At 37.3% G+C, this 17,660-nt stretch overlaps 1 protein-coding gene across 1 annotated transcript in view; it reads left to right on the top strand.

Annotated features, from left to right (window-relative positions):
* The window catches only part of ELP3 (elongator acetyltransferase complex subunit 3), a 75,335-nt gene that overhangs the window by 930 nt on the left and 56,745 nt on the right, over positions 1 to 17,660 (top strand). The window contains exons 2-7 of the mRNA XM_081137330.1: positions 2,186 to 2,285; positions 5,167 to 5,305; positions 11,992 to 12,062; positions 12,178 to 12,241; positions 13,879 to 13,947; positions 16,064 to 16,218. Of these exons, the coding sequence (XP_080993456.1) occupies positions 2,186 to 2,285; positions 5,167 to 5,305; positions 11,992 to 12,062; positions 12,178 to 12,241; positions 13,879 to 13,947; positions 16,064 to 16,218 (598 nt within the window). The remainder of the gene's footprint in view (positions 1 to 2,185; positions 2,286 to 5,166; positions 5,306 to 11,991; positions 12,063 to 12,177; positions 12,242 to 13,878; positions 13,948 to 16,063; positions 16,219 to 17,660) is intronic.

Below are 17,660 nucleotides of genomic sequence, written 5' to 3'. Positions count from 1 at the left end.
AATCTATCATCTTCCTCTAACTTGCTCCTCCTCAATCTGTCAGACCAGACAGCTTTACACTTTTAATTTCATCTATCACCAAGCCCTATTAGCTCTTAGAAATTGCCTCTTGAAATAGTTTCTTCCTTATCATTCTGGCCACCATCCTCCTAACCCACCTTAATAACTAATATTTGAATGGTACTTTGGCTTTTGTAGACATTCCAGTTAATCATTACAGTGGTCTTGTGAGGTGTGTATGTATTATCCCAATTTTGCAGGTAAGGAAATGGAGCTTAGAAGTCGTCGAGCCAGTAGGGGTGGAGAACTACAGAAGGAGCCTGTCATCCAAGCTTTTTATTATAAGTCTTGTGGGATTTTGTGTGTGTGTGTGTTTTTTTACAATGTAGTCTTATAAGAGCCTTTTACTTAGTACAGAAAATACAGATTTTCTGTATTTTCACCTTTTGAATAATTTTTTTCTATCCTCATATTCTTTTGTATGCTTATTTTCTTTAAACACCACTTTCATATTTTTACTCCCAAACTTGTTTTACTCCCAAACTTGAGAATATTTAATTCTCTACTGTCTAGTGAACTCCATTTAAATGCCTTTGCCTAGTAGCCAGTGTACCCTGTAACCTCTTCTTTACCGAACTCTGTCAGAAAGCCTGTATTCTGGTTAGACAGTCCTCCTTCATACAAAGATAGGTAATTCCTCTACCTAACATTGTTCCTTCTGGATTGCCAACTGTTTTATGTGTCCAAATCCTGCCCTTTCATTAAAGCCCCCTGTGCCTTTTCCTCCATTAAGCCTTTTCTTACTAATTAACTTCTCCAGCTAATTCTTGATACACTCAATGCCTATACAAGTGGCTTTCAAATCTTGATCTATTTTTATCACCAGCATCCCCCTTCCCCCTCCAAATTGTTATGCATACACTCAGTATTAAACAGGTGAAAGCTGGGCTTCTTTGGTTGAAATGGAGAAGGAGACCCTCCTTTTCCATCCTCTCCCTCTTCCCCTGCCTCCACCATAGCCCTGCCTCTGTTATGTGACCTGAGACGTGCCTTTGTAGAACTCTGAAGTGCTGAGTTACATGGTTTGGAAAGCATTTATCCTTTGATTACAGATGGACTTTTTCCCTCTCAGATTGTTTTGTTTGTGTTAGCCTTGCCTCATTAAATTTATCTGCAGCTTACTACAGTGAAAAACCATGGAAGTTGTAGAGAAAAGACCTGGATTTGAGATTGAACTTGCCATTTGCAATGGCATCTTAACTTGCCTTAATTTTTCACATCTGTAAAGTGGGATAACAATACTTTCATTGCAGTGCTGTGAGGTTTCAAATGAGATAAAGTAAATGAAAGGGTTCCATAACTGCCAGGTTTTCTCACTTACGCTTTTTCCTGGTGATTTGATTATCATCAAACACCAGCTTTCTCTACAGACAGGAAGCTTGCTTGCTAACGGCTCCCAAGCTGAAATCTCACAGCTTTTTATCACTAAAGAGAGACTGGTGTTTTCTGCCTTGAGGAGGAGAAGAGCTTACATTGGCCTGACTTGGATAGGTGCTGGTCCTTAAACTATAATTGCAGGGGTGGGATCATGTAAGAGCATGTCACCTTCTGCTACTGCCTTTTAGATGAGAAGAGGAGCCTCAGGTGCCATGAGAGGATGGTGATGGTGCGTTAAGATCCTTAGGTGTAAATCCACATCTTTTCTATTACAAAGTAAATACTACTCCTGCAGATACCTAGGTTTGAGTTTCAGCTTTACCCCTTGATAGCATTTTCATGGGACAGGCAAATATTCCTGTTCTATCTCTCTCACTCTGTGCTGAGAATCAGATGAAATAAGGCATATCAATGTAATTACAAATCTGAAGATAAAGGGAAGCTGTTTTAATTATTTTAGTCCTTTCCTGTGCAATTAGGTTCTTTCTCCTCCTGTTTGTCTCTGTCACTCTCATGGTGTGTGTGCTTCTAAAGTAAGCTCTTCCCATATAGAGGTGAAGCTAGGTTTGTTTTAAATTAAATATACAAAATATATGATCATACTGTAAATAGTATAGAGGTTTAGTGTCTTGTGAACTTGAGCTATTTATATGGTATGGTTGGAATGATTTTGGAAGGAAAACTGCTAATAAATAACATCTTTACTGAATAATATGATTTTTTACATATTTAAATATTATCGTTCCAGGAGATCTCAGCCCTGCTGAGCTAATGATGCTGACCATAGGAGATGTTATTAAACAACTAATTGAAGCCCATGAACAGGGGAAAGACATCGATCTAAATAAGTAAGTGGATCTATAAAAAAGAAGGCAGTCTAATTCTTATGCAGTAGGTCTCTTATGAAATTACCAAATTCTACTTGTTTCCTATCATGTTTTATTTTTTACTTGAGAGTTTAGCTTTCTCCCTTGCCACTCATTTATGGCAAAATTGTCCCATAGCCTAGTAATACTATATCTTCTAACATGTAATGGACGCTTACTATATATATCCCAGTCAGTGTTAGTAGTGCAGTGTATATACTAGCTCAGTTGATCCTTTCAAAAACTGTATGAGTTAGGTACTCATATTATTGTCATTTAACAGATGGGTGATCTGAGACAGAAAGGTTAAATAATTTGTCCAAGAGTAAATAGCTGTGATTGGCAGAGCTGGGATGTGGAATCACGTCATCTGTCTCCAGAGCTCCTGTTCTTGCCTTTCCCACTACATCACTTCACATCCTCCTCTTCCCTGCTACCTCAGAGGAGCAGTAGTTCTCTCCCAGGAAAACCTCCCCTTGGAACCCTTGACCTAATCCAACACTTCCCTACTTTAGAACCCCCTTGACATGTTCATTCACTTCCTCCCCACAGCTATGTTCAGCTTCAACTTTGCTGCAACCTCAAATAAGAGTGGTTTTTCATCTCTGCATCTGTATTTTCACTGTATATTCACTATGTAGATCTGCTCTAATAAAAGAGTTAGTTGTCTCTCCACCTCCAGGTTGGCAATGATCTAATCACCATGCGCATGAGCTTTTGTAAGACCCTTTTCTCTGTTATTTGAGATACTGTAATGTCTTACCTCTTCCTTGGAACATTATGCTTATTTAATAAACATTTGCTAAAGGAATAAATAAGTAACTATCCTTTCTTTACTATGAAGACAGTATATTATATCATATTATATTATATTGATTGATTGATTTTTTTATGATCCTCACCTGAGGATATGTTTGTTGATTTTAGAGGAAGGAGAGGAGAGAGAGAGGGAGAGAGGAAAAACATCAATGTGAGAGAGAAACATCGATTGGTTGCCTCTTGCACACTTGCCAACTGGGGACTGAACATGTAACGTAGGTATATGCCCTAACTGGGAATCGAACCTGCCACCTTTTGGTGTACAGGACAACTCTCCAACTAACTGAGCCACCTGGCCAGGGCAAAACATATTTTAATCTTTTCTTCTACCATGTCTTTAATAGGGTTTTTATTCTGTCTTTGTTGGCTATACTACCAATTATACAACTCTTTTTATTTCTAGTGAACATTTCTATTTTTTTTATATTTTTGTTGTTCTCTTTAATTTAGACATCTAAAGCTAAAGCTAGCGTCTTCCTTAAAATGGAAGTTCCTCCTCAGTGTTTTCTTTGATTAGTTGTGTTAACCTTCCCCCAAGCTTGAAACTAGTGTCATCTTTGGCTCTTTTTCCTTAGGGTTAGGGTCTGAAATTTGCTTACTGTGTCTTCATTATGATTCTTACTTCCATTTCTTCTTCCAACTCCCTATTCCATGTCTTTTTAAACTTAAGTCTAGACTACTGCAATAATGTATGCTTTCCATCCCTTTTAATCTCTTGCTGGATTAGTTTTACTTACTCTCATCTTTTATCATATCGTTCCCCTGTGCAGGAACTTCGGCATGTCCCCAGTGCTTATGGAATTAAATGCACATTCCTTAGCCCATTGTGTAAGGCCTCTCAGTCTGGCTTCAATTCACTTTTCCAGCTTTTGAAACTTCTGCACCTTTACATTGACAGTTTTTTGCTTTCTGTCAAGTTGGTCTACCCATATTTCTTAAAATATGTGTTTGTTGGTTTTTGCATCTTTACATAAGCCGTCCTATTTGCTCTCAATGTCATCTCCATGTTTTCACTGCATGTTGGAAGCCTGTTTTTTCTGCACCCATTTTCTATGAGTATCTCCCCAGCACACATTGAGTTACTCTCTTGAATGCTAGAAGCAGTTGTTGTGTGTGTATTTTATCATGCCTGTTTTTGTTCATGCCTATCTGCAAACATGCAAACATAGGTCATGAAATGACTATGCCTTATATCTCCTGACATACCAAGTACTTAGGTAGTCTGTACACATCACGTACTCGGATAACATGTAGAAAATGATGCAAATATCTTGCAATATTTTTAGATGGGTTAAAAGTAAGAAGTTAAGATGGCTGTTAGGGTTTGACTAACAGCCAGGAAAAGAAAAGTTGGTTAAATTATAGAGAAAAATAAGGAATTATTAGTTGGGAGAAAGTTACTTCCGGGGGTGAGGGTAGGGTTATAATCAGTATTCTGAAGTTCTAATCATATTCTGTTTCTTGGAGTGTGGTACATAAGTGGTTGCTTTATACTTGTTAAAGTATGTTATATGTTTTATGTACTCTTTTTATGTATACAATATTTTGTATTAGAAAAAGTTATAAAATACTGTTGTGTAGCTTTCTTTTGTTTTTTGTTTGTTTGTCCTAAGACAGTGGTTTGTGACCAGGTGTGATCCCCACCCCACCCCCCATCTCTGTGGACATTTGTCAATGTCTGCAGACATTATTTTTGGTTGTTATAGCAGGAAGAAGAATGCTAGTGAATAGAGGCTAATGATGCTGCTAAACGCCCCACAGTGTGCTGAACAGTTCCCCACAACAGAATTAATTGGATTCTAAATGCTGTAGTGCTGAGGCTGAGAAAAGGGTAGCATCCTTTGAAGCTGGAGCACCATTTTGAATGAGACCTACATGGTGTCACTGTCCTGGACCCCTGATATTCACAGGTGTTAAAGCCACTATTGTTGTCTGGTGAAAGGATAGGGGAGTGACAGGAGTTGATGTTATTGATAGGTCATCTTTTGATAGCTTATCCTTGAAATACTGTGATCTTGATAAATGCTAGATGCTTTACTTTCAGGTTGAAAACCAAGACTGCTGCCAAATACGGCCTTTCAGCACAGCCTCGTTTGGTGGATATCATTGCCGCAGTCCCACCTCAGTATCGAAAGGTCTTGGTCCCCAAGTTAAAGGCAAAACCCATCAGAACTGCCAGTGGGGTGAGTATTTCAATTCATGTAATATTGATTGTGTATCTGTTCTGCCAGAAATCCCTGCCTCACACAGGTAGTGAGGTAAAGGTGGGGAAATTGAGACTAATATAATCTGTATATTGTGATACATGCTGGAGTAGAGACATGTGCAGAATGCTAGGAGGGCCTAGAGAAGGAAAGAATTCATTGTGCTTAAAAGAGTAAATGATGTTTTGGTGTCTTTAAAAGTATAGATTGAGGCCCATCCGGCATGGCTCAGCGGTTGAGCATCCAGGAGATGACAGTTCGATTCCCGTTCATGGCACATGCCTGGGCTTTGGGCTCCATCCCCAGTAGGGGGTGTGCAGGAGGCAGCCCATCAATGACTCATCATTGATGTTTCTGTTTCTCTCCCTTCCTCTTTTTGAAATCAATAAAGATGTCTTTTTAAAAAAAACTATAAATTGAGGCTTGGTGATTTTCACAATATGATGGATATTTTTGGTCGTATTATACTGGTGGCTTTCAAAATAATTGATATTTATAAAAGATACTTTTAAAAGGTAGTTAATGGTATAGTCATTCTATATATGGTCACTGTGAAATGATTGACACAATAGGGAGTGCAATGGGAGTCCAGAGTACGGAGACATCCTTGCAGTAAAAGAGACTAAGGAAAGCGAAATAGGAAGTGTGGAGCTTGCTTGACATAAATGATGCTCATACAAGCAGAGATGAGCAGGCTTGAACAGTAATGGGAGCAAGGACATAGGGAACTGAGGCACAGAGATAGAGATGATAGAAGTGTGGTGTGTGCAGGCAACAGTGAATATACCAGACTGACTGGAATTGATAATTCCTTTGAGAAAGCTTCAAGACATTGGATTAAAAAATTAGTTTGGGATCAGCTTGTAAAAGATCTTAAATTCCTTACAAAGAAACGGTACAGTAGGAAACTGCCAGAGATTCTTGAGAAAAGGAATGATATGAACAAAATAGATTTTCAGAAAATTACTTTGGATATAAGATGCAGGGTAGTTTGGAGACAAAAAAACTAGTTAGGATACTCTTGGTTTGGCTTAGGTGTGAAGTGTTAAGAGCCTGAATTAGGGTAGGGGTTCTAGGATAAAAAGGATGGGTGTGTGAGATAGGATTTGAACTCCCTTAAAATATGGTACCCAGAATTGAATTTTGTGTTCCTGATGTGATCTCAGAAGTTCAGTCTGTTATTTGAATGAGGATATTATATTTTTAGTAATTGCAGCTTGTGTTGACTTGTTTGGTAGTTGTATCTCCTGGATTATATTACATTTGTGGCTAATTAAACCCCAGAACTTTCACACACAATGTACCACCAATCCTGGTCTCTTCTCCTTTGTATTCAAGTGTTTTTGTTTTGTTGGTACCTAGGTAAAGGTTCTTTAAGAAAAACCAATATTTTTAAACTTCACCTCCTCCTCTTTCCCCCAAGGGCAATCACTTTGAACTCTTAGCTGATTTCTTGGCATTTACTTCCATATCCCTAAACAGTATGCCTTATAGATAAATCTTGAATTTTTGGTTTTTGCCATTATGTGTGAACTTGACACTATGGAAGACAAAGATTGAGCAACCTTTCAACCTGATATACTTGGCTTTATGACACCATTCTCTCTGCTCCCCTTGCCTCTGATCATTTCTTTCTTTGAGGTCTACTCTTACTCTGCTTGCCTCTGAAAATTGATGTTTCTGTGGTCCTGGGCCCGTAGTGTTTAGTAATGTATGTGCTTTCTTTGGTGATCTCATTCATTCACATTAAGTATTGACATTTGCTGACTCCTGGTCTGACTTCTCCCCAAGCTTCAAGCTCATGTCAGATTGCCTGTTAGACATCTCTCCTTTGACTGCATGTAGACCCTCAAGTGTAACATAACCCAAACTAACCTCAGAAGTGCTCATTCATCTCTCTTGTCCATTTTAGTTCCCAGCACTCCCATTCACTCAGTTTCCAAAAGATGTGAAATGCGTCATCCATTCCTACACCACTGGTAGGAATGTTTGGGCCTTTATTATTTCTTGTTTAGATTATTTCAGTCATTTCATAACCCATCTACTCTGTCTTGCCTGCACCAAATCTATGTTCTACAGTGTCACCAGAGTGCCCTATTAAAAATATCAGAGGTACACAGCTGATTGTCCTTCTTTATCTGCTCTGCATCCTAACCTCCATGCTTTTATTCCTGTTGTTACTCTGGTAGTGCTTTGTTTTTATTTTTTTTATACAGCAGTCTTCGGTTTATAGAAAAATTGAGCAGAAAGTACACAGTTTTCATATACTTTCTTTCTCTTCTCCCCCAGATTGCCCTATTATTAATATCTGGAATTGGTTTGATGCATTTGTTATAATTAATGAACCAGTATTGCTACATTATTATTAACTGAGGGTTATAGTTTTTACATTAGGGTCACTCATAGTGTTGTACATTCCATGGGTTTTACTAAATGCATAATGTCATGTATCCACAATTAACAATATCATCTAGAATAATTTTGCTGCCTTAAAACTCCACTATTTTTCCTTTCCTCTGTTCCAGACCTCTGGCAGCCACTGATCTATTTACTGTCTACATACCTTTGCCTTTTCCAGAATGTCATGTAGTTGGAATCAAACAGTATATAGCCTTTTCAAATTGGCTTCTTTCATTTAGCAATGTGCATGTAGGGTACATCTTTTTAGTGGCTTGATAGTTCATTTGTTTTTTGTGCTGAATAATATTTCACTGTCTGAATGTGCAACAGTTTATCTGTTCACCTATTGAAGGGCATCTCAGTTGCTTCCAATTTTGGCAATTGTGAATAAAGCTACTCTAAACATTTGTGTGAAGGTTTTTGTGTACTCCTAAGTTTTCAATTCATTTGGGCAAATACCTAGGAACATAATTGCTGGGTCACATGGTAAAACTATGTTTAGCTTTGTAAGAAACTGTCAAACTTTCCTCTGAAGTGGCTGCACCATTTGCATTTGCATCAACAGTGAATGAGACTTCCTGTTGATCCACATGCCTGCCAGCAGTCAGTGTTCTGGATTTTGGCCATTCTAATAGGTGTGTAGTGGTGCCTCACTGTTGTTTCTATTTGCAATTCCTGAGTGCCATATGGTGTTGGATATCTTTTCATATACTTATTTGCTATCTGTATGTCTTTGTTGGGGTGTCTGTTCAGATCTTTGGCCCTCTTCCTAATTGGATTATTTGTTTTATTGTGAAGGTGTAAGAGTTCTTTGTATATTTAAGATACATGTCTTTTAGCCCGGCCGGGCGTGGCTCAGCAGTTGAGCATCGACCTAGGATCCAGGCCATCAAGGTTCGATTCCCGGTCAGGACACATGCCCGGTTGCAGGCTTGATCAATGACTCTCTCATCATTGATGTTTCTATCTCTCTCTCCCTCTCCTTTCCTCTCTCTGAAATCAATGAAGATATATTTTTTAAAAATAATAATAAAATACATGTCTTTTATCAGAGAGATGTTTTACAGATGTTTTCTTCTGTGGCTTGACTTTTCATTCTCTTAATAGTATCTTCCTCAGAGCAGAATTTTCAAGTTTTAATGTAGTTCATCTTACCAGTTTTTCTTTCATGGGTTGTGCTTTTGATGTTGTATGTAAAAACTCGTGGCAGCCCAGCCGGTGTGGCTCAGAAGTTGAGCATGGACCTAGGATCCAGGGGATCGCGGTTGGATACACGGTCAGGGCTCAATCGCCAGTCAGGGGCATGCAGGAAGCAGCCAATCAGTGACTCTTTCTCATCATTGATGTTTCTCTCTCTCTCTCTCTCTCCCCCCCTCCCTCCTTCCCTCCCCCCTCCCCCCTTCTCTCTTCCTCTCTCTCTCTGAAATTAATAAAGACATATTTTTTTAAAGAAAAACAAACTCATGGCAAAACTGAAGGCCACCTAGTAATCTTCTAGAAGTTTATAGTTTTGCATTTTACATTTAGGCCAGTCATCCATTTTGACTTTGTTTGTATTTGAGATTTTTTTGTTTGTTTTTTGCTTAGGACACCATGGTGGTGGTTATTCTTAGTATTGTCACTATAAATTACAACAATAGCTACCATATGTTGCCCACCTGTTACATACCAGCCACCATGCTAGAAATGCACAGTAAGGGGCAGAGGAAAGATTCAAACCTACACCTCTTTGGCTGGCTCCAGAGTCACTGCTTTTTCTACTTTATCAGTAACTTTTGAACTGTATTCAACAAAAATACAGGGTTCCTCAGAAGTTTTTTTAGGAGCTACTATGGAGAATAGTATTGGGAAGCCATGGGAGCAGATCCCATCTCTACTTCACCCAGGGCTGTTGCTTTTCACCTCTTTTATAAGTTGGGGTTCTGAGTAAAATGTTACTTGAAAGAAGAGTTGTTCTGCTTAAATGTGTGGAAACTAGTGCCTGTTGCTTCCCTGGCCCTCTACCTTGTTAGCTCAGTTGACTCTTACTCAGCATGGTTGTTAGCCCCTCAGGAAGGTTTTCCTGACTCTCCTGGTCAGGGCTAGTTATTTCCCTTCTTTGAGCATTCCTACTATTTTCTGCATACATGTGGTTTTGAAGTAGCCTCTTTCTGTATGATTGGAGGCAGCTTGCTAGGTACTACGATTTTAGAGGACAGAGGCAGTGTGTTAATATTTTTGTAGTCTCGGGCCCCACCTGCTCTGTTTTGCTCAGAACCTGGCCTGTCTAGTAGGCCCTCAATAAAACATTGTCAAATTAGATTGGCCTCATCAGTGGTATATATGATTGTGTCTCGTTTTAAATAAAAACATTGTTTGAAACTTAGTTTTTAATTCCAATCTGAAAATTCACATATTTTGGAATTTCTCTAGATCATTATTTAATGATTTAAGTTAAATTTTAATAATTTTTATTATGCAGAATAATCACAAACTTACAGAAAAGTCAAAAGTCCAGTACAAAGAACATTTTTCCCTCAACTATTGAAGAGTAAGTTGTGAATACTTTAGTTCATATTTCCTACAAGCAAAGACATTTTCTTACATCACCACAATACAGCCATCAAAATCAGGAATTTGACACTGATACATTACTGATATCTAGTCCTCAGATCTCATTCAAGTCTCACCAGCTATTTCAATAATGACCTATAGGACCCAGTTCAGAATTACATGTTGCATTTAATTGTCATGGCTCTTTAGTCTGGACACTGCTGTTTCACTTTGATTTCATTACCTTAATGCTTGAAGATTTCAGGCAAGTTATTCTGTAGCATGTTCCTCAATTTGGTTTAATCAGATGCTTCTTCATAATTAGATTCAGGTCATGTGTCTTTGGCAGGAACATTACAGAAGTGATTCTGTATTCTTACTGTATCCCATCAGGTGGTGCATAATTTCATTTTGTCTTGTCACTGATGTTGTTCATTATGATGAAGGTGTTGTCTACCAGGCTTCCTTCTCTGTAAAGTTAATCTTTTCCACTTTGTAATTGTGAAGTTTTGTGTTGTGAAGTATTTTGAAATTATGTAAATATCCTCCCGTTCCTTATCAGACTTCCAGTTTATTTATTCATTTATTTGTATGAATGGATTCATGGTTTCTTATCTGGTAGGTTATAATCATTATTTATTTTTATGCACAAAGTATCCCATGTTTGACCAGTGGGAGCCCTTTCTTGTTTCTGTGCCTTTTTTTAAAACACCCCATCATTTTTGAGCAGTTTCTAGCTTTCTATCATAATGAAATGTTCCAGGCTCATCTTGTACTTTCTTTGCCCCAGCCCTGGAATCAGCCATTTCTCTCAGGCATCCTGGTTTCTTTTAGTGGAGAAAGTTATTTAGAGACCAAGATCTGAGTGCTAGATATGCTCACTGCTATTAGGGTGTTGCTGCTTCCAGGCCTCTTAGTGGACCAAGCTAGGAAATATTTATGTATACATACATATGTATGTACATTCACATTTGCATCTATATTTATTTGTATATCAATCTGTTGAAAACTATGAATTCACAGTAGTACTTTGAATTCCATCCAGTCCACAGAATTCATTCTAGTTCTCTCCCTTTGCATATTTATAACTTCCTTCTCTGACAGTAAGAAACCTGGCTTGCATCCACCTTAGTGTGTGCCTTTATTTGAGTAACTACTCCTATATGTAAATCTTCTGTTTCCACCATTCCCTCCTTTCTCAAGCAGATACTGTCCTCCCCCAACTTGGGCTCTGAAAGACCCCTCTGAGAATATTTTGCACACAGTTGTGAAGTCTAGCTCCTAGTTCAGTTGTCTCTGCTCTAAATATTTGGATCTAGTGTGTCCATGAGGAGTTTGAGTTACAAAGGTTGGGCTTAGATATAATTGTATAGAATCGCATAGTTTTTTTTCTCCTAGGCTCTTTTAGTAAAACAAATCAGAGAATAAGAATCACTGTGACTTTAAAAAGTATTTCTCATTTTTTACTTTATTTATTGTAAAGTATAATACAAACTAGTATATACAGTGCATGTGTATATTTTAAAGAGATGAGTGTTATTTTTAAATAACATTGAAAATAGATCACCCTTGTACCCACTGCTCGGCTTCAGAATACAGCATTCACAACACCTTTGAAGCCCCCATGTGCCACTCTGATTGCATTTCTCTCCCTTTTCCTGAGAGATAGCCTCTCTCCAGGATTTTCTATCAGTTATTTCATAATAGCTCTTTCATTGATCTTTCTTTTGTAGATTGCTGTTGTGGCTGTGATGTGCAAACCCCACAGATGTCCACACATCAGTTTTACAGGAAATATATGTGTGTAAGTATGATGATTTTGATAAGTTGTGTGTGTGTATTTTAATTCCATTAATAAGGGTGTTGCTGCTAGAACTACCTTTGTATCTGACATCTTCATTCTTCTGTTGTATTGGCAGATACTGCCCTGGTGGACCTGATTCAGACTTTGAATATTCGACCCAGTCTTATACTGGATATGAGGTAATCTGAGTTTGTCCTGGGAAATGTTGCATTGTACTCTGCCTGTAGTGTGCTTTTACAAGTACTAGCTTTCTTAGAATTATTATTTTTTCCTGATTACAAAAGTTGTTCATTCACCAAATATTTGATGAGTGTCTATATATATTTTTCTAGTCACCAGAGGAATACTTACAGAAGCATTTATTATTAACATGTGTCAAACATAAGTATTTTACAACTTTAAACCTTACCGGCAGCATTTTGAAGGTAGACACTGTTACTATCCTGGCTTTATGGATAAAGAAACTGAGGCCTAGAGCCCAAAACAGCTGGCTCAAAGACTCACTGCTAATAAGTGACAGAGCCAGTTTTTGAATTCTGTGCTCCTTACCACTACATTGTACTGCTTGTGTGTGCAGCAGTGGAAAAATGGACAGTGTCTCTTGTCTTGTGGAATTTACATCCTAATAATGGGAGATAGACAATAAAAAAGAAAAAAAAAGTCCAGGTACTAGTAACTTCTAAGCAGAGAAGTAAAATCATAAGGTGTAGCTAGGTGGGTACTTTAGCTATGGTGGTTAGGAAGGAATTCTCCGAGGAGGTGATGTTTTAACCAAGTCCTGAATGACAGGAAGGAGCCTTTCAAGAATATCAGCAAAGAACAGTTCTGGCAGAGAGACTAGCTAGAACAAGGAGCCATGTTCGGAGTGATGGTGAGGTGCTCTGGAGCATAGAGGGTAAAGGGAAGAATACGATTGGAGAGACAGGTGTCATAGCGGTTTATTACGGGTATCATGAGAAGCCATGAAGATTTAAAGGAATGATATAATCCAGTATAGTTTTTTAAAAGATCATTTGATGAGAGGAAAGGATTAGAGTGGGGGCAAGAGTGAAAGCAGGAGACCAGTGAGCAGGCCTTTGAAGCAGTCAACCTCTGAGAGAGGTCAGCAGCCAGCTATGTGACTTTTTCTTACCTATGTTTTTAAATTTTTTTATCTGTTTTTCATAGTTCAGATTTCTGAAAATACAGAAGGAATTGGTTCCTGCCATTCTTGTCCCTTAGCCATCACTTTCTGCTACAGCCTCCCCCCAACAGACAATCAGTATTCTCTTTCCTCTACATCCTTCAAAGATATTATATGGATATATAAGCACATAGCTATTCTTTACCCTACTTTTTTACACATAAGCTACTGTATCAAAACCTTGCACCTTGCCCTTCTCATTTAACAGTGTATTTTAGAGAACATATATCTATGTTGTTTCGTGTCTGTAGAATATTCCATTGTGTAAAAGCATAAAGGCTTTTTTGTTAAGCCATTAGAAACTATGTTGTATTTAATGACCTTGTTTAAAGGTTATTTTACCAAATAACTCTTTCTGAATATGTAGGCACATCTACGTCTGAGTATTATAACAACAGCTTGTGTTGTTTCCATAAGTGTTTATACAAAGATAAATATGATCTAAGAAGACTGCCTGCTGTTCACATACTCATGACAGTGCGGGTGGAGACTAGCCAGATGCTAGTCAGGACATTATTTTGAAGACTGAGAAAGGAGCACAAGGGAATTTTACTTTTAATACACCCTTTGAAAATACTTTTTGTTTTTAATTCAGTGTGGGCATAACAGGATCTTTTCCCCTTTTTTTCTTAGCCAACCTCCATGCGAGCTATCCGTGCTAGATACGACCCTTATCTACAGACAAGACACCGAATAGAGCAAGTAAGTTTTTAAAAAGCAGTTTTAAATTAGATTTTTATACTTAGAAGGCAGTATTGCTTGGTCTGAGTTGCACCTGAAGTAAGAACTAAAGGAGTGTTTTTCCCCATTGTAAGTTTTTAATATCCATCTATGGGAGTGAGAGTCTTTTGCAATCCCTAGCAAAGTCAGAAATATCAGTTCCTTTAGAGACTGTTGTTTTGTTTAAAGGTTTTATATTCTATAAATTTCTTTCAATTTGTAGAAAGTCTTTTATGGTATGAAATTTACTGAATGTGGATGCGTGGAAGCTCTTAGACACTAGGTGGATGGATTGAAGTTTACCTTCCCTAAGCCAGACAAGGAGTACTGTGCTGGTTTGCTGGCATAGGAATAGGGAACTGACAGCAAAGGGAAATGAGGAGCACTCGGGGTTGTGGAATTGTTCTGTCATGATTGTAGTGGTGGTTACCCAACTCTAAACACTTATCCAAACTCATCCAATTTACACTTAAAATTAATAGGTTTTACTGTATGTAAATTATACCGCTGTGTAACTGATTAAAAACAAGAACTGTGTAAATGGCCTTGCTTTGGTCAAGAAATCTAAACATTAATACAGTTTTATTTTTACAGTTTTTACAACATCGAGTAGGGCAACCACAAAATCTCAGATGGGAAGTAGTATATACCACAGTCAGTCACTTTTGTGTTTATCACTATTTGTGAATACCAGCCAGTTCTAATTTTTACTTCTTGTCACCCAAGCATGTGTGGATCAGGATGGTTCAGCTATAGGAGAGGACCCCACTGGGGTCGGGGAGCCTACATAGTTTGGAAAAGTGTATTCTAAACTGACCGTTGCTTTAATTTCTTTTTTAGCCATGATATTTATATTTAATCCATTTAAAATGTTTTAAAATATAGTGTGAAGTGCTTATGTTTACCAAAAAGGAGCATAGGTTTTAAAAGATTTAGAAACCACCATAAGAGCAGTGAAATTTTTTCCTACTCTAAATCTCTGGAATCACCATAACCTTTACAAAACACAAGCAGATCTTCACATCTGATGTTCTGCTCAAGTTTGGTTTAGGGTCCAACCAAGATATTCTGAAAAAGATATCAAGATGATTTTGTTGTGTATCCCTTATAAACCACAGACATGTAGAATATTCTTTTAGTCTTGATATATATATACACACAAATAAATGGATAGTTACACATATATTTTAAATATATATGCATATGATATATTTATACATATATATGTAAATGTACATAATACATAAAGATGTATGCGTGTATAAATTATTTTCCATTTTCAGAAACAAATATTTTAAAAGGTACCTTTTTACCATATTAAGTATCGACATCCTTTACATGTACATTAATTTGACTTCATAATTTGGTAGCTACTTAATGCAGGTTTTTTCAAGCCTAAGTTATGGTAAGAAATTTAAATACCTGTTTTTGAAAATTAGAATCTTGACTTATTCTAGTTGACAAAGTCAAAGATCCACCATTGCATCCCTAGTAGTAGAGACATTGTATTTCATGTTTAACCTTCAGTCTTTTGTTTTCTTCCCCACCCCAACTCCCTGGAAAGCAGGCCTGAGGTGCCACCTATGTCCAGAATCTTCACAATGGATTTAAAACTTTAAAGTTTTAATTTAAAACTGTTTTCTTAATTTTTGTTTCTAATCCAGTATTTTTATTCCTTTCATTTACATCGAGTCCTAATTGTTTCATGTAATTATCCTCGTTGTCCCCAAGGCTTACCACAAAGTCTAGCATAAAATACAGGGTTGATAAATAGTTGCTTATTTTTGCCTTTACTGCTTTCTAGTTTATATTCTTTGTGTTTTTAAATTTCCACTCAGCTCTGTAGGTATTAATGTCAAGCTTCTTGTTTATTATTTTTAATTCTCACTCTCCCTCCTTATTTGAGCTATAATATTTTTTTTCTTTCAGAATCTGGAGTCTATTTTTTTAATCCACAGAATTTGCTAAGTATGTTTAATTGCTTCTTATTTTTAAACTATACTGATGAAAACACTGCAAAATAAAATTAGAAATTTGCAACACCCTCCTAGGATAGTGACTACATTTTTTAATGCTGATTAATTTATGTGTCTTTCAGTTGAAACAGCTTGGTCACAGTGTGGATAAAGTGGAGTTTATTGTGATGGGTGGAACATTTATGGCCCTTCCCGAAGAATACAGAGATTATTTTATTCGAAACTTACATGATGCCTTGTCAGGACATACCTCCAACAATATTTACGAAGCAGTCAAGTAAGAAATTACTATTTTATTATATTCTCCAAAGTGGTTGTCAATTTATTTTCCTAGCAGCAGCCTATGAGAATTCCTTTGGCTCTATATCTACGTTCCTAATTCTTTTTTTCGGGGGGGTGGGGGAGTAGTAACATGGGATTTCATTATTTTTATTTGTATACTTTTCATGGGTTGTAAGGTTAAATACATTTTCCCCAGTTTTATTGAGATGTATTGACTTCCAGCACTGGAGTATATTTTTAGGATATACAGCATAATGATTTGACCTACATATATCATGACCTGAATGCCACAATAAGTTTAAGTTAACATGTGTCATCTCATACATCCCTAGTTCTTGTAGTTCCTTTTGTTTTGTGAGACTGTATTATTTCTATTGAAATAATCCTTTTTTTTTTTTCCCTTAAGTGAGTATGGTTTATTGACATTAGTATTCTCAGAGAAAGTGTGGTTCACAAAATCACTGTGAAGATCTTTTCAGCCTTAGGCTAGTCTAAACTGCAGGAGTAGTGTTGAGCTAGTTGAGTTTTTAGCCCATCCAAAAAGAGCACTGGGTCCTCTGAAACATTTAGCTGCTACAAAATCAACAAAACAAGTGGCTATTATTTAATAACCATTCTTTTATTAATAGCTACTTTTTAATAATTATTAATTTGTTTATGAATGGGATGATTTATTCATTCCAAAGTCTAGTTGACAAAACAGAAGTGAATTACGCATTCTTTTGATACCTCATATCTCAATTTTTAGCAAGAAGAATTCCAGAGTTTCATATATAGTTCAATGATTTAAGAAGTGAAATCTTAAAATAGTTGTTTTTTATTTTCAGAAGTTTCAGGAACACCTGGCTAGTCCCTCTTATTTACTGAATGTTTATTGAGGGCACACTAGGTACTGTGCACTGTTACAGGCACTGGGAACAGCATGGTGAACAAGACGGATGCTATCCTTGCCTTCATGGTACTTACATTTTCCTAGTTCAACAAATAATAAACAGTAAGTGCTATGATGGAAATAGGCTACTGTGCTAGAGAGTAAATAGGGTTATTCAAAGTGGTGATATTTAAGCTGAGACCTGAAGTGTAAGGAAGACTCAGTCAGACCAAGAGCACTGAAAGTGAAAGGCACTGAAATGGGGAAGAACTTGGATTTTCTAGGAACAGAGAGGAGGCCAAGGTGGATGGATTCCAGTGAACAAGGGAGAAAATCATGAGGTGAGCTTGAAAGTTAGGTATGGGCCAGATTATATATGCTCTTGGGGAATTAAAATTTTATTTGAAATGCAGTAGGAAGTAGATGAGTGGTTTTAAGCAGGAGAGTCACTTATTCAGTGTGATAAGTAAGGTCATTCTGGCTATTGTCTGGCTAATGGATTAGAGCGGCAATTTTCAACCTTTTGCATCTCATGGCATGCAAGCTACTAAAATTCTGTGGCACAC

The sequence above is a fragment of the Miniopterus schreibersii genome (genome assembly GCF_964146895.1).
Source record: "Miniopterus schreibersii genome assembly, chromosome: 4".
Classification (NCBI taxonomy): Eukaryota; Metazoa; Chordata; class Mammalia; order Chiroptera; family Miniopteridae; genus Miniopterus; species Miniopterus schreibersii.
This window is presented reverse-complemented; position numbering and strand designations above follow the sequence as displayed.